General features: G+C 52.8%; 9 protein-coding genes across 9 annotated transcripts; 3 read left to right on the forward strand and 6 right to left on the reverse strand.

The window, feature by feature from the left end:
• Positions 1-229: 229 nt before the first annotated feature.
• Positions 230-2,334, reverse strand: HMPREF1120_03142 (MFS transporter, ACS family, allantoate permease; the record flags this gene model as incomplete). Its single annotated transcript, XM_009157197.1, has 5 exons — positions 230-256; positions 353-561; positions 719-1,431; positions 1,652-1,971; positions 2,062-2,334. 5 exons carry the CDS (start codon positions 2,332-2,334, stop codon positions 230-232), a joined length of 1,542 nt encoding a protein of 513 aa, XP_009155445.1.
• A 1,030-nt stretch (positions 2,335-3,364) lies between these two features.
• HMPREF1120_03143 (uncharacterized protein) lies at positions 3,365-4,666 on the reverse strand (the record flags this gene model as incomplete). Its single annotated transcript, XM_009157198.1, has 2 exons — positions 3,365-4,398; positions 4,483-4,666. The coding sequence occupies 2 exons, from the start codon at positions 4,664-4,666 to the stop codon at positions 3,365-3,367; spliced, it is 1,218 nt and encodes a 405-aa protein (XP_009155446.1).
• A 1,622-nt stretch (positions 4,667-6,288) lies between these two features.
• Positions 6,289-8,973, forward strand: HMPREF1120_03144 (DNA repair protein RAD50). The gene is made up of 5 exons (XM_009157199.1): positions 6,289-6,847; positions 6,925-6,987; positions 7,053-8,043; positions 8,145-8,569; positions 8,638-8,973. Exons 1-5 carry the CDS (start codon positions 6,668-6,670, stop codon positions 8,653-8,655), a joined length of 1,677 nt encoding a protein of 558 aa, XP_009155447.1. The 5' UTR covers positions 6,289-6,667; the 3' UTR covers positions 8,656-8,973.
• A 774-nt stretch (positions 8,974-9,747) lies between these two features.
• On the reverse strand, positions 9,748-11,199 carry HMPREF1120_03145 (glucan 1,3-beta-glucosidase; the record flags this gene model as incomplete). The annotated part of the gene is made up of 1 exon (XM_009157200.1): positions 9,748-11,199. The coding sequence occupies one exon, from the start codon at positions 11,197-11,199 to the stop codon at positions 9,748-9,750; it is 1,452 nt and encodes a 483-aa protein (XP_009155448.1).
• Positions 11,200-12,311: 1,112 nt separating this feature from the next.
• Positions 12,312-13,841, reverse strand: HMPREF1120_03146 (aminopeptidase I; the record flags this gene model as incomplete). The annotated part of the gene is made up of 1 exon (XM_009157201.1): positions 12,312-13,841. The coding sequence occupies one exon, from the start codon at positions 13,839-13,841 to the stop codon at positions 12,312-12,314; it is 1,530 nt and encodes a 509-aa protein (XP_009155449.1).
• Positions 13,842-14,180: 339 nt separating this feature from the next.
• HMPREF1120_03147 (ubiquitin-conjugating enzyme E2-18 kDa) lies at positions 14,181-14,741 on the forward strand (the record flags this gene model as incomplete). Its single annotated transcript, XM_009157202.1, has 2 exons — positions 14,181-14,427; positions 14,488-14,741. The coding sequence occupies 2 exons, from the start codon at positions 14,181-14,183 to the stop codon at positions 14,739-14,741; spliced, it is 501 nt and encodes a 166-aa protein (XP_009155450.1).
• HMPREF1120_03148 (meiotic recombination protein SPO11) lies at positions 14,530-17,153 on the reverse strand. Its single transcript, XM_009157203.1, has 6 exons — positions 15,884-17,153; positions 15,768-15,834; positions 15,615-15,723; positions 15,426-15,560; positions 15,309-15,380; positions 14,530-15,252 (listed from the first exon to the last, which is right to left on the reverse strand). Exons 1-6 carry the CDS (start codon positions 16,182-16,184, stop codon positions 14,776-14,778), a joined length of 1,161 nt encoding a protein of 386 aa, XP_009155451.1. The 5' UTR covers positions 16,185-17,153; the 3' UTR covers positions 14,530-14,775.
• Positions 16,463-19,249, forward strand: HMPREF1120_03149 (lanosterol synthase). The gene is made up of 2 exons (XM_009157204.1): positions 16,463-16,980; positions 17,046-19,249. The coding sequence occupies exons 1-2, from the start codon at positions 16,747-16,749 to the stop codon at positions 19,077-19,079; spliced, it is 2,268 nt and encodes a 755-aa protein (XP_009155452.1). The 5' UTR covers positions 16,463-16,746; the 3' UTR covers positions 19,080-19,249.
• HMPREF1120_03150 (uncharacterized protein) lies at positions 19,066-21,924 on the reverse strand. Its single transcript, XM_009157205.1, has 2 exons — positions 21,459-21,924; positions 19,066-21,401 (listed from the first exon to the last, which is right to left on the reverse strand). The coding sequence occupies exons 1-2, from the start codon at positions 21,516-21,518 to the stop codon at positions 19,848-19,850; spliced, it is 1,614 nt and encodes a 537-aa protein (XP_009155453.1). The 5' UTR covers positions 21,519-21,924; the 3' UTR covers positions 19,066-19,847.
• Between the last annotated feature and the right edge of the window lie 546 nt (positions 21,925-22,470).

The following is a 22,470-nucleotide window of genomic DNA, read 5'->3' on the forward strand; positions in this document are numbered from 1 at the left end:
CAACCTTATCGGTGTGATATGAGTAAGCAGACCAACGCCGAGATTTTTGGTGCCGGGAATGTAGCGCTGGTAACGGTTGAGCGAGAAGACCAGCCAGCCACTTCTCTTTTTGGGAGTGGGAGAGACAAAAAGGTGTTCGGGGTGAAGGCGGATATGGACTTCGGGCAGGATCGAACTCCGAGCGATATAGAATCCAGGATGACCGGGGTGAGAGAGATCTGTCGGATTTTCAAAGTGTATATCTGAATTGTGGGTTCTATCATCCGCACAAACGGGTTAGTGACGGCACAACGCTCATACTACGAATCTCTGAGATCCACGAGATCTCAGAGTATTTAGTATAGTTGCATACCTTCATATCAGTCAAATCGTCCTCGTAAGCATGTTCAAAGCCTTCCATGGTGCCCGCGCGGTCGCGCTTCTTGTTCTCCCAGACACAGACGAAGCGGTAGACGAGGGCGAGGACGGCGGCGGCCGCTGCGCTGACCACGACGGTCAGGAAGCCCGGGCCGTAGCGGGGGGCGTCTTCTTCTTTGAACACCAGGGGGCCGAGGAAGTTTCCTACAAGTTCGCACAAACATTGGTCAGTTTTGACTGTCTTCCCCTTTACGAAGCGAACAGACCAGCAGTCTTGTTCCACAACGGAGGGACCAGCCCTTCTTTCTTTCTTTTCATGGTATCATAGCACATGATGCCAAACGTTTAATCTATAACTTACCTAGACAATAACCCACAAACATGCCCGACGAAGCCACCGACCGCTTCGTGTACCCCGCCGTATTTGCAATTTGCATAGACATGAGGACGGCATAGCCTCCACCATAGGAAGCGAGAGTATAAATGCCATATAGCAAACCGCCCGTAGAGCTCCGGGGCAGCAACCAGAGCAGGAGCGCGGCGAGGGTCGTGCCCAACTGACACACGACGACCATGTAGGCTCTGACGTTGCGGTACTTGTAGGCGATATAAGGGGCAGCCAGTTCGATAGTACCAATGATCAGCCCCGCGGGCATCATGATCAACAGCGAGTTGAGCGTGTTGAAGCCGAACGAGGCAATGATGATGGGTGTGAATGAGGACACAGGTCCGTTGGTGATGAGGATGAGAAAGGCCATGGCGAAGACGAGCCAGAATTTGATGTCCACTAGCAGCTCGTAGACTTGTTCTTTCTTGAAATGTGTGTTGCGCACGCCCGTGTTGTTGATTTGTAGTCGTGCTACCGCGATGAACCGTTCACGCTCGTTGAAGCCCTTTGCGCGGATTGGGTCCGGTGGCATGAAGAATAGGATGACGACTGACCAGATTACTGTAAGAGCCCCGGCGACGATGTACATGTAGCGAAAGGGTGATAGGGAGCCGTGGATGTGGCCGAGACCGTAGTTGATTAGTGGGGATACGATGGACACGTAGCCTGTGGAACTGTACCATGCTCTAGAAGGGGAAGGTCAGTTAGAGACGAAGTAGAGATAGAAAAGGCTTTTCGATAGACGGGTCATGTGAAGATGTTGAGAGTTGATGGATCAGACACCGAACAGTGCAGCGGCGGGCTGATTGATGCTCAGGGTGGAAACAAAGGGTAGGGCCATTGGGAGTCGACGCGAACAGACAGGAAATGTGTCAGAGCAATATTGCGGCCAAGACAATCACTCACCCCATTCGAAGAGCTTGCTCGTTCTTCTTGTAAAATTGCCCAACTATAAGCATGAACATGGGACTGATGCCTGCTTCCAGGAACCCAAGGAAGAAGCGCTGCGCATACAGCCCTTGCCAGTTCTGGCATGCCGCCGTACACATCAGACACACGCCCCAAACAGCAACAATGGCCGAGGCGACTCGCTCGATGGGGAACCGTTGGGCCAGCATAATAGCCGGATAGGCGCCAACAATGAAGCCCAAGTAGAAGATGGAGGCTGAGAACGAGTATCTGTTGCCGACTCTAAGATGGAGATCGTCGCGCAGTCCAAATAACGCCTGTCAATGTGGAATGTGTGAGCTTCCTGAGCATCAAAACCCATGGCAAAACGAGGACACCATTTCTGTACTGATTTTGGGAATGCATACCGCTTGTGACAGCATAGCCTTGTCGTAGTACTGTAGACCATAGGTCAAACACAACATTGGAAGCAGCTTCCAGTCGATCTTCTTCAGGACCTTCTTCTCTTCCTCCGGTGTCCATGTTTCATCTCCCGTGTAATTGACCAGCACTTTGAGTGCTTCGTCGTTGTGAAGTGTGTCGATAGTGGTGGTCTTTCTGAGTTCGGCTAAGTTCAGCCCGGAGTTGAGGTTTGGCTGTTCTTCAATCTGGATTTCCTCTGCTTTCCCAGCGTCCGCCATTTTGAATGGCTCTGAGGGTGGAATGCCACGGTAGATAGGGAGGGTTGATCTACTGAATGGTAGAATATCTGGACCACTGGGAGTTGCTTCGGTTTGACCGGATTACCTTTGACACCCCAGCAGATGGCCCAGCCAAGGAGCGAACTGCGAGGAATTTAAAGGATCTTGAATCTGAGATCCCATGCCACTCGGGTAACGGCTGTCCTGCCAAGCGCCAGATCATGCCAGATTCCGAGGTGTATCTCGAAACAAGCGTCCTTTTGTTTGCGGGGGATGGGGAAAGGTTGGGGAAGAGGGTTTCTCGAAAGACGGGCGTAAACCAGTCCCAAGCTTACAATGCGGGACGCAGTGGATATACCCAGAGGCTACTCACGCTTCAAGACAGACTTACTTGTGCCAACCTCGCCTGTGTCCCAAAGCCATCGGGCCTGAGATCTGAAAGCTTACGTCGACCTCGGGAGGGGTTTCAATGTCAGATAGGGCAGAAGTGTCCCAGCACCTGAGAAATTATGTCGACTCGTCACCTTTCTCCGGTGAACACCGGCCTTGACTCAGGATCAGTTAGCAAGGCCTGTTTATGAAGACCATTCATGTCCGCGAAGCGTAGACGCGGGACAATTCAAAGAATTTGGGAGAGATCTTTATAGCCTCGGCTGCCGTGGCGGGTCGGGGCATGCAGAATGCCATGGAGGATGCCGCAAAGCACGTCCATGAGGTTCCACGCACAAGAGTGGTTTAAGGACCTCAGCTTGCTTGATTCGTCATTATTTTATGACCTGGAGGGCGCACAAGGGCTTCGAAGTAGTAAAGGGGCGCACAGCGGCATCGGTAAGTAGTAAAGGCGCGGCCATGGCGTGCTGGCACGGGTCAAATTCGCTTGCTATTTGGCCAATAAAGCCGTTTCCGCGGTCTATACGGCTAAATTACGCCGATCGAGGCCTTGAGGGCGCCTAATGAGTATTAGGTTCAGAAAGCGACTAGGCCGTACGTAGGACCTACGGTTGATTGACCGAGCAGGTCCCGGCCTCAGCTATGGTGCCTCTCGCGGTGCTCGAGGGACGTTTTGAGCTTGCTCAGAGAGGGCAGCGCAGGCGTTATATCGTGTCTGGAAGAAGTGGGCCACCTCGGCTGACTGTCGCTCAAAATCCCTCTCCAGATGGCCAAGACTTTCGCACACAGATGGGCCCATTGGTCCGATAGCTTGGAGGGACGACAGCATGTTGCGGAAAGCGACCAGTGGCTTGGTTTGAGCAATGTCCTTCATCTCCCGCAGTCGGCTCTCGATTGCTTCCAGCATGTTCGCATGCACCAAGGTCGTGTTGGGTGGAGCAATGCCCGTGGGCACCTTCCTCATCCAGGCGATGTAGTCCGCCACCGCAGAGGACATGCCTGCGATTTCGGCTTGACTGTGAAAGACGGAGGATGAGAACTCGGCGAGAACAGTGGGCATGGACGCGCCAACGTTTTGTGGTGCTTCATTGGCTAGTACAGCCGCTGTCGCCGCTGCTACTTCTGCTGTTGTCGACGATCCATCGGGAAGGGTTGGCGAGGAAGAAGAGCCAGTGGAGCTGCCGTTCGCCGCTGGCGGGACGCTCCCATTTGATTGCCCTTGATCGTACTGTTGCTGGGTATGACTCTCCGTCCCGAATGCCACAAAAGTCAAGGGCGCTGTCATGTCGACGTCCGTATTTGTGAAGTCATTCCTCGCATCCTCATCTCGGCCGAAGAAGACGGAGCCATTTCTCTCTGTTGCTGCTCGGGGACTGCCATTTGCCTGTAGTGAGTCCAGAAAGTCATTATTCAGAGATGCTGGCGATGACGGGTCATGCTGCTGAAACGACAGATTCGCATAAGTCGCTTGGTTTGCATGAGCCGCCGCGTCGCCATCACGAGCAGGCGCAAATGGAGGCAGCGGACATTGCAAGAATGCCGGACCGGGGAAGTCGGCAGTCGTTGGCCAAGGCGCTGCATAGAAGGGTGGCGAGGGACGCGTCGTAGGGACAGCAACAGCATTGTTCGCTTGTTCCTTGCCGGCCAACTGTTGAATACGGGCTTCAGTCTCGTCTGTGCATGTGTAACACGTCTCAGGTCAGCCAAGGATTCTTATCGCCCCAATTACACACCGAAAAAGGTGAGGATTCTATTCACTCAGGCGCTTTTGCAATGCCTCCACGGTCTGGGTGAGATCGGCTCTGGTCGGCCGCTGGGGTGGGAGATAAACACACTCCTCGTTCGCCCTCCGACACTTTGCGCACGCTGGTTGCTCACCGCCACAGCGGACTTTTCGGTCACGGCAGGGCTTGCACGCCGTGTGCCTCAATGCAGCACCCATAATAGTCTCTGAAACAACTTGCGGGGCGGCGTCTGGAAATGTGCGCAAGCAGGGTAAGATTTATACAACTTTAGTTGCAGTTATAGTAGTTGTAGTTGTAGTACTTACAGTTGCAGCTGTAGTTGTTGTAGTAACTTAGTAATCGTTATTGTTGTTGTACGTTGTACTAGTAGTAGTTGTAGGTACCTAGGTAGGTACTAGTACTGGCAGCCTGTATTTCGCACAAAAACTAAACCCATTTGAGCGAATTTTGGTGTAGCGCTAATCCTTTATATTTGGTGCCTACCTAGGTACTATAGTGCTGTATATTGTGTACCTAGGTTAACATGTCCTATATTATTGCCCACCCGCCTTAGGATTGCGGTGTAGCTATGCGCCTATACCACCTATAACCGCTATTACTATATACCTATAACTGTATATAGTAGTAGGCGATGTAGGTGTGTATTACTGTCCTCAGACCCTGGCGGATCTATTGTTCTCGCTCCTGAGGTCCGAGTCGCTGAGTGGAATGGAAATGGGCCATGGCAGGCGAGTGGTGTGGTGTAGCTACCACTCAAGATTAGTGACATAGCCCCGAATGCATGACATGGTGCTTTGAACTACGCTTCAGAACGTCCGCCTGTGCCTGTGGAAGATTGCCATTGTAGTCGGTTGCAGCGATGGTCAGTTCTGACTAAGGTGCTTGTCACTGGACAGTAAGCCCTGGCTCCCTGGACCGTAATCAATCTGGTGACAGTGGACTTCCGACGCGAGGACTGGATGTGGAAGACTCGGGTATTCTACCGTATCCTCCAGCCAGCTGTTTGTGATTCCTCGCCAAACGCACGCTCTGCAATCAGTCTGCCACGTGTAGAAGATATGTGTTCCCGAGGAACTTGTCATTGCCATGAGTTTTGCCAGGGCAGTGGACGGGCGGAGATGCCGGTGCCCTGGGTCCACCTCGGTCCGACCGCCCGATTGGACAATCCCTTGAAAGTCGTGCTCTCGGCTTGGACACTCCGGAGAGCGTCGATGGGTACCTAGTTCGATGCTGTTATCGTCATCGTGCCCTCGTCCTCCAAGCTTGGTCACCATGACATCTCTCTAACCTACATTTGCTTGCATTCAGCCACGGCACAGGCCTACTTCTCTTGGAAAGGAGGCAATACTTGCAATCTCTCTATGACACCGGCCATCCAGACGTCTTGCACCGTTTCATCCTTTTATCGCGCAGGCTTGAACTAGATTCGCTTGTCGTCCTGAGATTAGCCGGAATTTGGCGCCCAAGCGTTAGCTCTATATCGTCAGAATAGCAATGCAATGTTGTGGCAAATGCCTGACGCGAAGAGCCATCTTCGAGTCGAATGACACCCGCGAATAGTTCAAGCTATGGCAGCACATAAAAGCAGACTGTGATATCGAGATTAAGATGACTGCCCTCCATGGGTTTCGACCTGTCCGAGTCCCGTACCGTAACTTCAACCCTTGGAAGCTCGGCGGGAGTGTACCACTAGTAATGCTACCAGTAATACGCTACATTAGCTCCCGCAGCGGGCCCTCCCGCCGCCGATCCGTGGAGACTAGGCGAAGGAAGCTTTGCTTGCACAGCTGAACGAAGCCTCTTCAACACCGGGTCTAGACACTTGTCCTAATTGTATCTGCTTTGAAATCAATCAAGATCAATTGCACTTGTCAAATGGATCGTTGGGCAAACGGCACTGGCCCTTGCGAGGATGGGCTTCATTCGACGAGCTCCACTTCGGACCGGACTGGGGCCGCTGGACTCCCTGAGAGGCAAGTAGGTCAAGCCGTGGGATACAAGCAGACCGACGGATGCGATGAGATCGCTATCGGTCGGAGGAACTTTTCGTCCTTTCTGCAGCTGTTAAAAGATGGGCCAAACCTCAAGCAACAAAACTGGTGGTCCATCAGCTCGATCTTCCCATCTTGACACTCTCCAGACATTGGTTACTGTTACCAGCAATTCAGCGAATCTTCCATTGATATCACTGTCAAAAGATGGCTCTGGACGAAGGTGCAAACGGTGGCGTGTACGCAGAGAAGACGCGTGACGATTCGGAAGAGCAGACCCCGACGGGTTCGCAAGCTCAGGTTCACGACCATAACGATGGAGCCATTCAATCGACAGAGGCTGATCCGCCCGCTGCGGAGGAGAAGCGATCGATTACAGGTCTGAAGGTTTGTTGGCATCATCATGAACATCCTGCAGGCCTGCATATCGCAGTGAGCGAGCTGATCCTAACATTCTCCTCCAGTGGTTCTTCGCCTACGGCGCGATTCTCTCGACGGTTTTTCTCTTCGCCTTGGACGGTACAATTGTGAGTAGCTATAATGACTGTCAACCATGGAGTTCAAGACGGATACTAACGAGTGCTCTTTGCAGGTCGCCAATCTCCAGCCCTCCATCGTTAACACGTTCCGCACCGAGCAAGATCTGGCATGGATCGGGGTCAGCTTCATGCTCGGTAACACGACGATTCTTCCCCTCGGCCAAGCCTTCGGCGTCTTCGACATCAAATGGCTCTTTATCATCTGTCTCATCCTATTCGAGGTTGGCAGTGCTCTTTGTGGCGCTGCGCCGGACATGGACGGCCTGATCGTCGGCCGTGTCATTGCTGGTGTGGGCGGGTGTGGAATCTACGCCGGTGGACTCAACTATGTCGCACTCCTCACCACCAACCGGGAGCGGCCGCTCTACCTGGCAGGCATCTATTGCATCTGGGGCATCGGCTGTGTCCTTGGTCCAGTGATTGGCGGCGCGTTTGCCCAAAGCAGCGCAACATGGCGTTGGGGTTTCTACATCAACCTGCCCATTGCCGCTCTTTTTGCACCGGCCTATCTCTTCACCCTGCCCGGCATCGATCCGCTGCCCGACAAGCCTCTGGTGCAGAAGCTGCGCGTGCTGGACTGGATCGGCACGGTTGTGTTCCTGGGCGGCTGCACGTGCTTCAGCATGGCCCTCAACTTTGGCGGCACCCTTTACAAATGGAACAGTGGCTCGGAGATCGCCTTGCTTGTCATGACCGCCGTCCTCCTCATCGCCTTCATCCTGGTGACCATCTACCACCCCGGAGTGCCGGCCGAGAACAAGCTGCTGCCCGTCGGCTTCATGCGCTCCAAGGATCTCATCAGTCTTCCGATTCTCGGTGCCATCGTGGCAGGGGTCATGTTCACGGCCATCTACTACACTCCTCTTCTATTCCAGTTCACCAAAGCAGACGGACCCTTAATGGGTGGCGTGCGTATTCTGCCGCTCATCTGCCTGCTCGTCTTCTTCGCCCTTCTCAACGCGTTCCTCATGCCCAAGTTTGGCTACTTCATGCCGTGGTACGTGTTTGGCAACGCTCTCATGGTCATTGGCGCCGCTCTGATGGGTAAGTGACTTGCGGCCATTTTAGTCTTTTGGATTGCTCATTGCTCAGTCGGGCCACGATGATGAAGTGGGTGACATACTAACTGCTGCTTTTCCATATAGTCACGATCAAAGGGGACACCCCAACGGCCAATGTCTATGGTTACACCATTCTCCTCGGCGCCGGGATCGGCTGCTACCAGTCTGCCGGTGTGGCCGTCGCCACATCCATTGCTCCTCGGTCCGAAGCCAACCATGCCGTGAGCATCATGACCATTGCCCAGGTCGCGGGTATTTTCGCTGCCCTTTGTGTCACTGGAGCCATCTTCCAGAACTTGGTTCTTGCCAAGGTTGCCGCCGTCCTTCCGGCCCGCCCGCTGAGCGATATTGTCGAGCTCACAACTGGTGCCAGCAGTTCTCTGTTCCGGGGCCTGAGCCCCGAACTCAAGGAGGCCGTCATCTCGCAGGTCACCGACTCCATCCGGAACGTGTTCATTTACGTTCTGGCCGTCTCGGCTTGGGGACTGGCCCTCTCTGTGACCTTGAGTGTAAGCCATCGAACCTCCTCTAGTCCCAATGTTATGGCCCGTCATCTAACCCTGAGTCTTTCATCTAGCGCAAGAAACTGTATTAGCCTGCCTCGTGGCACGACATATGCAACCTGGGATGAAGGGCAGCGGTCATCGTCGCGTTATATTGTGCTCGATGCGCTAGTAATATGGACGGTTTGGAGCGTGTACAACTGAGCAGGGAGCTTGAAGTATCTTTGGACAGGAACTATACTATCTCATGAACTTGGAGTTTCTGACTGTTTACTAATTGGGCTACTTGGCCGGATTTCCCAGGTGTGCTGGACACTCAGGGTTACTCGTTACTCTACTTTCGGCGCTTCAACGCAGTGGATTTCCCATCCGGCAGGTATGGAGCTGTGTTTTAGATATCTACCTATGAGAATATCATGAGTTCTATTCTATCAAAATAATAGAGATGGATCGTGAGATTCTCTATTAAGTTTAACGTATTCCGGTCGATTTTGTATACCGTTTAATAAACGACCTTATGTATCTGGTTATGACCTATAAAAGCCATTAGTCTTAAATTGAACTCGCTGACAGGCGACAGTTAGCAGCTAGAAACGTTTCCAAATTCCGAGAGCCCCGGACAATATGTTAACGCCGACTCATGTCAAGGGCGAAAGGGAGCAACATCAGCTGTAACCATCGTAAGAAGAGACACGCGTGATAAGGCGTGTATGGAACTGCTGGGCTGTGGCTTTTGTTAGAACTGCCGGCTGCCATGCTTCGCCTTCCTGGGCTGTACACAACGGGCCTCAAAGCCGGTCAAATGATATATCGGGTTTGAAGTGCCGGCACATTAAGGTATATACTTATACCCAGTCCTCCCTCGAGGTCGGCGACTCGCAACAACGAACCGATGGTGGCCCATGATCCCCGAAGTTGGAGTTGTAGTGGTAGAAGCCCGACAGGACTTTGTCTTGGCGGCCACAGAGAGAGTTGTATGCAAGGCTGCCACTCCTTATCCTGCTGAGATACTACATCTACCCGCTCCCAGTTACAACCTAGGTAGTAGGTGCTAGAATTGCTGAAAAACATTGCCTATTGGAGTATCCACTCGAGGCTACCTAGGGTGAGAAGCTATCAATGATCTTCAGTACCCTGACTTATCACCAATAGAAAAGTCATTTTCCCGACACAACAGGTGTATCTCACGCCTTCGCCTTGGAGTTCAGATGGCATGCTGTAGGACCAGTCACCCATCCCATCAGTCGATTGGCAATATCACTTGAATAGCACAGTGTCGCCCCAGGCGCACCTCCCAAGTCTCCATTCGCTGGCATACTGCTCGCACCCGAGTTGTAGAGTCTGGCGGCACGATAGTACGCTTGAGCCACATCGGTGACGGCCCCGCCTGTTGCTTGATTGAGAGCCTTGACAAGGGTGATGCCATCAACTGGGGCTGCTGTACCGTCCACGATCATTTGATGGATGACATTACCAGGACATGGAGACATCAACTGGCCGCCGACGTTACAGGTCCCCTTGCCCTTATAACTCTGCATAAGACCAGGGTTGCTGTTGCCTCCGGCAGTCGTCACCACTCTGACACAACCGTTGGACTCTTGCATAACGACAGCCATGATGAACCGTGGATCGACATAGGTCTGGTTGGCTACATCGAGGATGGCATCGCGTAGTTGTTCCGTCTCAGCAGGGGAGTTTCCAGGGACATTCCCGACACAGTTCTGACCGATATACGGCTTGAGATTGTCGAACAAGGCATCGAACGAGAGCCAGTCGGTAACCGCTGGCCAGCCGTGCGCTTGCGACCCGTCTCCGGCGTAGAATGTGTAGTTGTTCTTTGGAGTCGTGGCCCCCTCATCCAGATGCAGGGCGTGGACAGCCGCAGCACCTACAACCTCAGCAAGACCGGTTGGCGCAGCCGGAATGGTCAAGACTTGTCCGGTGGATAGTTCGGTCCAGACAACCGTAGGATTGGCAGTGGAGATGTCGGAGAATGCCACGTTGGCACTGGATGCGATGCCATATCCCGTGTCTCCCGAAGCGACAGTCCACAGGGAAGCGATCGTAGAAGATGCTGGCTGGGACAAAGTCTGGCTTGGGTATGCTGATGGAGAAACGTATGGTGCGGACGATGATGGAACGACTCCATAAGATGTCGCCATAGAGACAGACGTGCCGATCTTTGCGGAAGGAATGTTCAGAACGATGCCGATTTGAAGCAGATCCCAATTTGCGACCTTGCCAGGATTCGCAGCCTCCAAATCTCCCAAAGAGATGCCAAATCGCTCTGCGATGGTGAACGCAGTGTCACCCGCAACAACAGTGTATGTCTTTCCATAAGGCATGCTTGGTCCAGGGCCAGCGGTGGATTTTGTCAGGGTGCTTGTCGGGCCTGCCGCCGCACAGTTGGAGCAGGAGGTGGCATTTACGCAGGAGGCAGTTGAAGGAAGCTGGAGGACCTGCGCCTGCTGCAGGCTGTTCCAGGCGCTGACGTTCGGATTCGAATTGAGGAGGTCGCGAAGGTCGACGCCGCATCGTACAGCAATTCCACAAGCATTGTCGCCGGGGCTGACGGTGTAGGTTGCACCACAGACTGCGACAAAGCTGGGGACAGCTGCGACAGCCAGCGCCGGCATGAGTTTTCTCAGAAGCGAACCCTTTGACGATGTTAGCACTTGGATAAAGAGGCTCGGGTGTTTCAAACCATTGTATCAAGTCGGTGATGTTGAAGTCTTGATGATGCGAAGGAGGTTGGTGATGAATACTCAGATCGGTTGTTTTGTCTGCAGTCGGTGTTGAGGTAAAGGGGCAGAAGTCAGTCGCGTGAAGGCCGCGCATGATTTTAAATGTTGTCAGTGAGGCATCGTTGAGCTTGTGTCGCCCTCCGGGCACAAGATCCTCAGATGCTCAGTCAGTCGGCCTCTGGTAGTAGTCACTCCGGCATCGACTCCGGGGAGGACCTCAAGGGTTCTCAACACGGCAACCGTGAAACACATTGCTCAACGGTGTACCCTGTGCGGGAACCAGTAGTTGTTGGGGCACAGGGAGATAGAAATCAAGGCGATGCCTGTTAGCTGGCATTCACACTCACAATGGAAGGTCATGGCATCAATTTTCATCTCATTCTACACATTTCAGTGCTGCGCTCACAGTGAACCGCATGCGGGACTTCCGACGATTCCTGAGCACTCTCGCATTGCAGGGTAAACAGCTCGATGCTTGTGAAAATGGAAATAACACGTAGCGCCCAAGCAGGAGTTTGGAGTTTCCCTCTTCACCCTACCTATCCATGCCATGAATTTTTCAGATGTTGAGCCTAGCTGATGAAGGGGAACACCCGCCACATGATAGCACAGGCTGGAGTTGGTGTTTCCCACCTTGAGGAACAATCGAGCTCGACTTCAACTGTGAGATTATGTCAGGGTCTTCGCTGGAGGTGGACCAGTCCACCTGTACGCCTCTTACGCTTCCCGCTGCCTTTTCCTTTCGCCTCTGTGTTCAAAAGCAACTTGACATAGCCTGAAGAGATTGGATTAGGGCACGGCTGCTCATGGAGGAAGAGAAGTGAGAATAGATGTCAGGTTGAGGGTTTGTCGTGTGTAGCAAAGCCAAGCATGATCTGGATTAGCTCATTCTCTTGGTATATACCTGCGAGGATGGACTAGTTCTGTCCATGCAGTCTATAGGGGTATTGCAAACTGGACGGGATATACCGAACCCAACCTCGTCTACTCATCCCTCCCCGGATTCATGCAAACTCTTTGTCGACCTCCTCGAAATAATCGAAAAATCCCTTGTACAGCTTGACGCCGAGACCAGGATCGAGTGATCCGGTGGTGGCTCGGATAGAATGCATACTCAACTGGGGGATTCCACAATCGATCGCACGACAGCCTAGTTTGGAGCTTGTCATCGGTCCAATGGTGCCACCGCTACGGCTGTCATTTCGTATCTGAAATATTTGCAGCGTGCTACCACACTTTTCGGCAATGCGAGACAGCAGTGCCGTGGACACTGCCGTGGTTGTCATATGTCCGTTCGGATCGGCTGATACTGACACGCCCACATTGAGTCTTGGAGAGTGATTCTCCAAATAGGCTCCTAGGAAGTTCGGATTAACGGCGTGGATGACATCGGATGACACCAAGAACGAGTTGGCCAACGTCTGGTTGATTAGGTTGGGGCCACAATAGTCAGCCGAAGCCTCGCATATTCTCTCGATCACGCTCGACATGAAATTGCTTCGAGCACCCTGCCGGAGGTAACTGCCGATTTCTTCGTCATCAAAGCACCCCACCATCTTGATAATGCCTGAGGATGCCTCATCAGATGAGGCTAACAGTGCTTCAATGGCGGCAAAGCAGCACAACTTGTCGTCAATTCTGCCGGCAAAGATAAATTCCTTGTTCAATCCACCAAGCTGCGCTGGCTGAACATCAAAAAGCTCCAGCTCCCAGTTGACAATGGATGTATAATCTTCTATCCCCAGTTCGCCAGCGATTGCTCGTACCAGACCTTCTGGCTGAGTGGACACGAATGTGCCTGCAGGCAGATTTAATGAAACAGGTTTCTTTCCGGTGAGGTCGGAGTTGTCTAATCCAATGATGGGGACCATGTTCGTCTCCAGATTAAACGGCCCTTGAGCAGCAGCTCCGAAATGTGGTGCTAGCGTTGGTATCCTTGCAATGGGCCAGTCCAGCTTCACGAGCTTCTCTTCAATGTGCCCATCCTTCGTCTTGACGAGCACTTTTCCCCCGATCCCGAGGTCGCGGTCCCACCAAGTCATGTTCATGCCACCCGCGTAGGGAGCTACCCCCAACTGCACATAACCAGCCTTGGTCTCCAGCTTGGGGACGGGCTTCACCTTTGCCGTCAAAGCATCGATATGCCCAGCCACTATGGCGACGCCGTTTCCTGGTTTGTAATCTTTCCCCACGGCGAACGCGATGAAGGCGCTGCCGTTTCGCTTGGTGTAGTATTTCCCGCCAGGTTTGATCTTCCATTGCGTCCTCTCAGATAAGTGTTCGTATCCTGCCTTTTCCAGCTGTGTAGTAAATGCGGAAACAGCATGAAACACGGTAGGGTTGTTGGTCATAAACTCGAGATACGGCTTCGTATAGTTCTCTGGAGAGAAGGCAACGCTCCGCTGGGGACTGGGAGACTGGTACGACGAAGGGTATGCACTGTGTTGGACCATCCGATCGTAGCCCCGAGACACATGAAGGGGCAGGTCTTCATGGATCGAGGTGAAGAAGCCGGACGACGTTTTGCGGACCATGATGAAGGCTAGTGAAGGACAACACGCTTGTAGAGAACGAACGACTGGAGAGAAGGGATCCAGACCAATTCATACAGTAGATCTGGGGTTGTCACACGGGGAAGCGGACACGCCCTGGCATTGACAAACAGCTGCACAGCAACCGTGTCGTGGCGGTGTCATTATTCAATTGAGCTGATAAGCTGCGGTCCGAGGCCGCGATTGTCGATAACGCCGATAAATAGCGTCATTTCTGCCACAACCGGAACCGTGACTCCAGCCTTGCCGCCAGTTTCCTGTTCATCCACATCGCAGTAGCCTCCTGTCATTCGTTCGCAATCCCCGAAATCGATATTCAGTATGGGCTCAAACGTAGCTTCAAAGCGACTTTTTCAAGAGTACAAAGCTCTCTTGACGAATCCACCTCAGGGCATAACCGCAGGGCCGGTAACTGAAGATGACCTGTTCGTATGGGAGGCCCTGATCGAAGGCCCCGAAGGGACACCGTACGACGGTGGCATCTTTCCTGCCGAGCTCAGATTCCCCAAGGACTATCCTCTGAATCCTCCCAAGATGAAGTTCCTCGGGGAGATCTGGCATCCTAACGGTATGGCCACGGAGCCTCGTTGCGCTACATCTGGCAAGACTAACATTTACTTTCTCCCAGTATACACCAACGGCGAAGTCTGTATATCTATTTTGCATCCTCCTGGCGACGATCCGAACCACTACGAGAGTGCGTCTGAGCGGTGGTCACCTATACAGAGCGTGGAGAAAATACTTATATCCGTCATGTCCATGTTGGCCGAGCCCAACGATGAGAGCCCGGCCAACGTAGAAGCCGCAAAAATGTGGAGAGAGCGACGTCCAGAGTTTGAAAAGAAGGTTAGACAGGGAGTGAGGCGGTCACTGGGTCTTTGAACACAGATTATGTCGCCCTTCGCTCGACGTTCTATCAGAACACCGTCTCTACCAGGCGGTTCCTCAGCTTTCCGACCAACCATTGTTCAAACCCGCCGCCCCCCTGATCCAGGATCTGAATCTCGGCTTTCCGATTCAGCATGAGCAGTCTTTGGATCTCGACTGTGGCTTCCTGCAATCCGGGCAATATCTCGCCCAGCTCATCCCTCCACTCCTCGCTAGCCAACATAGATCTGGCGAGCGCCCTGTCCCTCATGGACAATGGCAGCGACTCTTGAGTAGCGCCGTCCAGTCTATGAATGTCATGAGCTCTGATGCCAATCCATTTCATTTCTGGAAGAATGCAGCAATGCTCTTGTGCGAGCCTCTTTGAGCCATACAGGTAGCATTTCAGAATCTGGATTCCATCGGGATCCCAGTCGAACAATCCAAATATCTGGATGGGTGTCCGAGCATGGTCGGCCAGATTGCGTAGGAAGTGGCGGGTTGCTAGGTCTGGGTATCCCTTAGCCTGCAGGGTATTGCGGTCAGGACTGGAGGTGTCAAGATGTGCAGAGCTAGATATACCGTTACAAGAAGTCCCGGCCCAAGCACCGGATGTTGGTGAAAAGCCTTTTCCACAAGGGTATTGAACGTTGCCTGCCTTCTCAGCACACTATCACTTGCCGTGTGGTTTCGACTCACCTCCTTCTCAATGACGAGAATCCAGGCGATATGAGAGGCCTCAGAGAACATGTTTCTGTGGTCCGGGATATGGGTAGGTACTTGACCTCCGGAGCCATCACCCAGGCCTGCCACAAGCCCCTTGGGGCTGGCGCACTGGTGCCGTGGTTGGTAAGCGATACTGGAGCGAATGTAGGTGAGAGCACCCACCACGTTCAGGTCTCTTCTGGTGACTTGACATGTATGTGCGATGTCATCCACATACCGATCTACTGTTTCTTGTTGTTTGAACAGCATTGGATCACGATAGTAGATGTCTCTGCTCCAGTGAGAGATCAATCTGCTTGTGGTCTTTGGTCCTACCTCTTGGTGATTGTGATCCCCGCTCTGATTGCACTGTTTATCTCTCCCAAGATCCGGCCGACGCAAGCTGGGAAAGGTTAGGATACGTCAAGACACCGTCAGTCGTCTCTGTGTACCAAACCGCCAGGCCTCATCTGCATTCTTTCCGGGGAAGTGGTAACGCATCTCGCGGCTTTGAATGTGGCATTTCACACGCATCGAGTCCGGACGGTCATAGTAGGGTTGGACCGCAACGATGCGCTTGAGGATTATGACCGGTCTACCGCTTGGGCGTGCTCTGATGTCGCGTAGAATATTGTTAAATGTGTCTGCAATATAACTCAAGACTCTCTGCTTCTCTGGCGAAATACTAGCAGTCGTTACTGGCTCTTCCAAAAGGCTGCTAGAATCGGGCTGCCATGATGTTTGGCTTGCCATCGCAGCCGTGTTAATGATTCTTTTGGGCAGAGTTCAAAGACACATCTGGACGAATTCTTTGGGAACAATGCATTACCGGATCCACAACAGTGACAGGACCGATCAGAGTCGGTGGTGGGAAAAGGGAAGCATGACACTACTATCCACCCCAGGGCGCAGGGATCTTCCGGTGCCTTGTCACTCGCAGGTCCCGGAGATCTACCGTACAAACAGTGCAGAACAGAACAGTAATAGCAGCCGCTGCCTCCAACCCCCAGCTGTAGGCAAATGTATACAAATACCTTTGTAGTCCCTGGCTGTAGTTGTGGTACCTGACGCTGCGTTCCTGGCCTGACTGACGGGAGCTAAACGGATCTGGTCCGGTCCTCCACCGCCTCCGATCGTTTGTAGAATTTATTTCCCCAGACTCCGAGTGGCGCCAGTTTGTCAGTTCCCGGGTGCCACGTTATGAGGAACCTTATTTAGTACCAGCAGACTTCGCGTCAACCATCTCCCTAACCGCCGCGTGTCAATGCAAAATGTCCTTTAACAAGTCCGGGGTGGAATAAGTTGCTGTTTGACCATGGTGCGGACACGCCAGTCCCCCGAGAAGGCGGCGGACGGCGCGCCCAACGGGTTCGCCAATGGAAATGCCAACAGATGCGACCTGGATCCCTCCAGCGAGAAAACCGATCGTTCCAGATGGAGACTTCTGGCCGAGTCGGGCCGGCAGACGTGGCACTACTTGAAGACCGATAAGGAAGTGGAAGCATGGCCACAAAGCACCGCCGACAAGTATTTCCTGGGTCTACCGACAGTAAGGGCGCAATTGGGCAAAAAGAAACATTCGATCAAGAGTGTCGAAGCTAACAATGCAGGCAGAATCTCCCTGATCTTCCTCCTCCCTCGACTCTCTCAGATTCAATCGAAAACTGCCTCGAATTCTACTCCCGACTCCAACTGCCTCCAGGGAACTGGGCATGCGAATATGGCGGCCCACTGTTCCTCCTCCCAGGAATTGTCATCTGTTGGTACGCGACCGGGACACCAATCCCGCCGGAGCGACAGATCGAGATCAGGAATTATCTTTTTGCCAGGCAAAATATCGACGGAGGATGGGGTCTTCATGTGGAAGGCCACAGTTCGGTCTTTGGCACCGCGATGAACTACACCATCCTCAGAATCCTAGGGGCCAGCGAGGAAGATTTGCGCATGGTTAAGGCCCGGGGAAAACTGCACGAACTCGGCGGTGCAGTTAATGGCCCGCATTGGGCCAAGTTCTGGCTCAGTATCCTAGGTGTCACAAAATGGGAGATCGTTAATCCCGTACCTCCGGAGTTGTGGCTTCTGCCTGACTGGACGCCAATTGCTCCCTGGCGATGGTGGGTGCATATGCGGCAGGTTTTTCTGCCCATGTCATATATCTGGTCGAAGAAATTCACCATGCCGGAGAACAAACTTATCCGAGAGCTGCGACAAGAATTGTTTGTGCAGCCGTACGAGACCATCCACTTTGGCTCACATCGCAATTCCATATCCCCAGCAGACAACTACCACCCGAAGTCGTGGCTGTTGAATCTGATCAATTTCCTCCTCGTGTGGATCTGGATCCCGTTACTGAGAACAAAATCTATCGTCGACCGAGCCGAGGCCTGGGTCTGGCGGTTGGTGCAGTATGAAGACCACAACACCGACTATGCCGACCTGGCTCCGGTAAACGCTCCAATGAATACGCTATGTTGTTTCATCAAAGAAGGGCCCGACAGCTACTCGTTCCAGCGACATCTATACCGTCTGGACGAGTATCTGTGGGTCAACAAAGAAGGCATGCTGGCCAACGGCACCAATGGCGTACAAGTCTGGGACACGGCATTCACGATCCAAGCGTGCGTCGAGGCCGGTCTGGCGGATTCGCCCAAGTGGAAGCCCATGCTCACACGAGCTCTGGAGTTTCTGGGGTCCGAGCAGATACGCGAAGAAGTGCCCGACCGAGAGATCTGCTACCGACAGGCCCGCAAGGGTGCGTGGCCCTTCAGCACCAAGCTGCAAGGCTACACCGTGTCCGACTGCACGGCCGAGGCTCTCCGCGTGGTTCTTCTTTTACAAAACGGCCATAACTACAAACGACTGCTGGAAGAAAGTCGAATCCGCGATGCCGTCGACGTTCTGCTGACCATGCAGAACAAACACACGGGCGGATTTGCCAGCTACGAGATCCAGCGCGGCTCGGAATGGCTGGAGCTGCTGAACGCCGCCGAGGTGTTTGGCCGCATCATGGTCGAATACGACTATCCCGAATGCACGACCGCCGTCGTCACCGTGCTGTCGCTGTTCCAGAAGTTCTACCCGGACTACCGCGCCGAGGAAATCAAGCGCATCAAGGAATCGGCCCTGCAGTACATCCGCCATGCACAGCGTGACGATGGCTCCTGGTACGGCAGCTGGGGCATCTGTTTCACCTACGCGGCCATGTTTGCCCTCGAGTCGTTGGCCTCCGTGGGCGAGACGTACGCCACCTCGCCGCGCGTTAAAAAGGCATGCGACTTTCTGATCGGCCATCAAATGCCCGACGGCGGCTGGGGCGAGAGCTATCGCGCCTCAGAGCTCAAGGTCTGGGTCGACCATGAACGCTCCCAGGTCGTCCAGACCTGTTGGGCCGTCATTGCCCTCATGTACGCCCAGTATCCGGACAAGAAACCCATCGCAAGGGCTTTGGCCATGGTCACCGGCCGCCAGCAACCCAATGGTGAGTGGTTGCAAGAAGCCATCGAGGGCGTTTTCAACTGCTCTTGCATGATTACTTATCCAAACTACAAGTTTTATTTTCCTATCAAGGCAATGGGCATGTACAAGGCTAGATGGGGGGATGAAAAGTTGTCAGATCTCGTCCAAAGAGTGGTACTCGGATTTACTTGAGTCATCAATAAGCGCGATTTGAGCAGTATATTACTAGTAGATGTGTTCGTGACTATAAATAATTCATATTCCTGGCTTGATATATGAAAATATCCCCCCTTGGGGATCGACTCAAAAGGAACTATAGCCAAAATGTTCTCTGACGGACGTACTGCTGAGATCCAACAGCGGTAGCTGGTCGGCCATAATGTGATCAGGCATTTTAGTCAAGTGTAGAATGAGTCGTAAAGCGAGCTTGTCAATTACGACAGCGCCTTTGGGTCAACAGAATGGAAGTTGATGGTCTTCCCCGCCCATCAACAGTCCCTTCATCCAATTGTTGGGTCAGATAGTGCCGACTGCTGTTTCCAGAGAGTACTGTTACTGTATTCGGAATTGGCCTCTTGGGCAATTACCAGAGGCCGTAGACATGGCAGGCGACTCCGGTAGGAGCTCGGATGCATGCTGTGACAGCACAAAGGACCCCAGATATCGAGGTGCAGACCTTGTATGTTGACCTACATGGCTCAGGTGCTTGAGAAGCTGTCCGACTGAGATGGCGATCTCGGGTTGCTCCCTGTGCTACCTGTGTTGGTCGTGGGCACCTGAAGACAGAGACAGAACCTCAGTGCAGGACCCCGCCCCTGTCCATTATAGAAACAACTTCTTTCGGCGCAACATTTCCTATTTGAGGCGAAGAATTCCTGTTTCCGCATAGAGCGCGTCGAGAGTAATTCGGTCTCCGAGAGGAGACTTAAAAGTATAGGATGAAGATGAGCGTGACTTGGTTCAGCCGGGATCTTTGCTGGCATCAAGGTAATCCTTAGCAGGGTCTTCGTAGATGAATGTTGTCGTACTGCTGGCCCAGCTTTGACTAGAGGAAGGCGATTGTTCCGTAAGCGTCGTATCTGGACTGGACTCGGAGCTCGACTCTCTCTTGATGAGAGCATCACCGTGGACTTCCTTCACTTTAGGACCCGACATCAGCAGGCTCGAAACATGTCCGGCATGAAAACCGCGCCTCTTTGCGGCCTGGAATGCTTTGATCAGCCATTCGGTTGCTGCAGCGTCGCCTATTCTCTTATAGAATGCAAACGCGCGGCTGACTGGGAAGTTAATGATATTTGCACCCCAAGCTCCCATTTCCGGCTGCAAACAATAGGAAACAGAGCGGCATATGTTGGCGGCATATCGCCCTGCATCGCAAATCTCTCTCAAAGAGTTTACGTCGACAAGTTTGAAGGACTCGTGATCTCGCAGACCTGGAGTGCGCAGAATATCTTCAACAGCTTCGGCTAAAGTGAGGGAACAGGTATAATATACCAGACGAGCGTGGACAAACAAATGATTCTCGAACCAGAGATCCGTCTCAAATGGATAACTGTCGTCCTCATCAACAGGTTCGTGCTTGATTGAGCGAGGTATAGCTGACTTCTTCGTGCCGTCTTTCCACCGGTTCATTCGGATCTGGAGGTCTTTGCATTCTTGAAGCAGCTGGATGAGCTCCTCATGGCCGTCGGCTCCACGTTCGCGAAGATGATCAAATCTTTCCAGAACTCCGGGAACAATAGTGGCAAGGTCTACCATAACATCGAAATAGGTCCGATGCCCTTGCTTTGCCCACGGCACAGTGAGCCATTCCTTCGTAGCCAAGTAAGTTGATTTTCGTTGCAAGATCGAGGCGTACACAGTCGGGATCCTAGATGCAAGGAACGGATGGTGAGCGTCCCAGTCTTGGTGCCGTTCTGGGCCACGAAGTTGAATGAGTCGAGCAGCTCCTCGAGCGTGTGCCATCCAACTTCGCGAGTTGAAGGCAGGCCCCTCCAGGACCTCATATAACTGGAGAAGCATGCAAGCCATAAGGATCTGATTGGAGAACATCCGGTTAGGGTCAAAGAGAGCCTCTTGCAATTCTTTCAGAGCTTTGCCATAGATCTTGGCACTCTCGTGGACCAGGCGGACATCCTTGTTTCCTTGGCCGACTCTTGAGATGCTAAGCGCAGAAAAGGCACCTTCAAGGGACCTATCCTGGTTGGAGACACGTTGGATGACTTCAGCCCAGTTCATTGGATTCCCGCATCGGAGGATGAACGCATCTCGACAAGCCGCACCTCCTTGAGGCATGTATAAATCCCAAAAGAGACTCCGACATTGTGACTCCACTGCGGTGCGATTAACAGATCCTGGGAGTGCAATCGGTGCCGGTCTTGCATATGGTAGAAAGACTGCCTTTTCGACGGCCTTGCTGGCAGGGTGGATGATGAAGGTCGTATCACGGTTGTAGCCTTCGCATTTGAGGCCACTGGAGGCACACTGGCCGCATACGGGGCGCTTTTGATCACACTAGAGAGCATATATCAGTGGATGTGAAGCGGTTGGATGCAGTGGTGGGACACATACACCTTTTTTCCGGCGCCGACAGGTATTGCAACCCTTGCTTTTCCCCGGAACGCCAACCATGGCTAACAAGCATTCCGAGCCCTGGCCCGATAGCCGTCGTCCAATGACAGAAGGGGGAGTCGAGAACGATTCAGCTGCGGGCGCAGGAAGTTACCGCTTGGACGGCTGGGCCAAAGACAAAACAGTATACATCTTGCGCGGGAGGAGAAGAAGATGATCGAGACAGCGGGATCGGTGGATAAATGTGACACAAATGCCCAGCCAAGTGGGCGCCAGATCGGACAGGATGTCCACGGAAGCACTGAGACGATTTTCCAGGTTGCTTTTGCTGTGTCTATCTATATGGGACCGTAATCATCCGTGCCCCCGGATGTCAGGATGGAACTTTCCAGGCGTGATCAGGCACAGAGAACGACACTCGAGCAGCATATCACCGTCGTCGAAGCTCATTTTGAGAGTAAGGGCCTGCTCGGCTGCACGAAAAAAGCGCTCGCCGACCGATTTTTGGCCTAAAAAGCGCTCGCTAGCGAGCGCTCGTAATCGTACTCGGCATAGCGAGCGCTTTTTGCCCCCTATCTCGCGCCGTCTCAACGCTAGCCAGTTAACCCCATTTAGCGCGTTTTTTGCTCTCGCGTCGTATCCATAATCTCCCGACCGTATCCACTACCTCCCGACCGACAACTCGTCGGTTAGAAGGTTTTACAGCGCTTATACGCTAAACCCGATTTATAGAAAAAGTAGTTACATTTATAGCTTAGAGATAGCCGAGTTATAGATATTCTATTCTCTTATAGCGTTTTTAGTATAAAAATAGCCCAAAATATCTAGAGATCGATAGAGCGTAGCGGAGGAACGTATATATCTAGACTTAATAATCGACGGATAGCGATACGGTCGAAAAGGCGAGCGATTTAAGACGGATTTCTAGCGAGACTACGTCGAGTAAATAAAGCCGCGTTTTCCTCGAGCGACTACGGCTCGTTTAAACTCGAAACGTACGTATTAGCGTATT

This window comes from Exophiala dermatitidis, assembly GCF_000230625.1.
Source record: "Exophiala dermatitidis NIH/UT8656 unplaced genomic scaffold supercont1.3, whole genome shotgun sequence".
Taxonomy (NCBI): domain Eukaryota; kingdom Fungi; phylum Ascomycota; class Eurotiomycetes; order Chaetothyriales; family Herpotrichiellaceae; genus Exophiala; species Exophiala dermatitidis.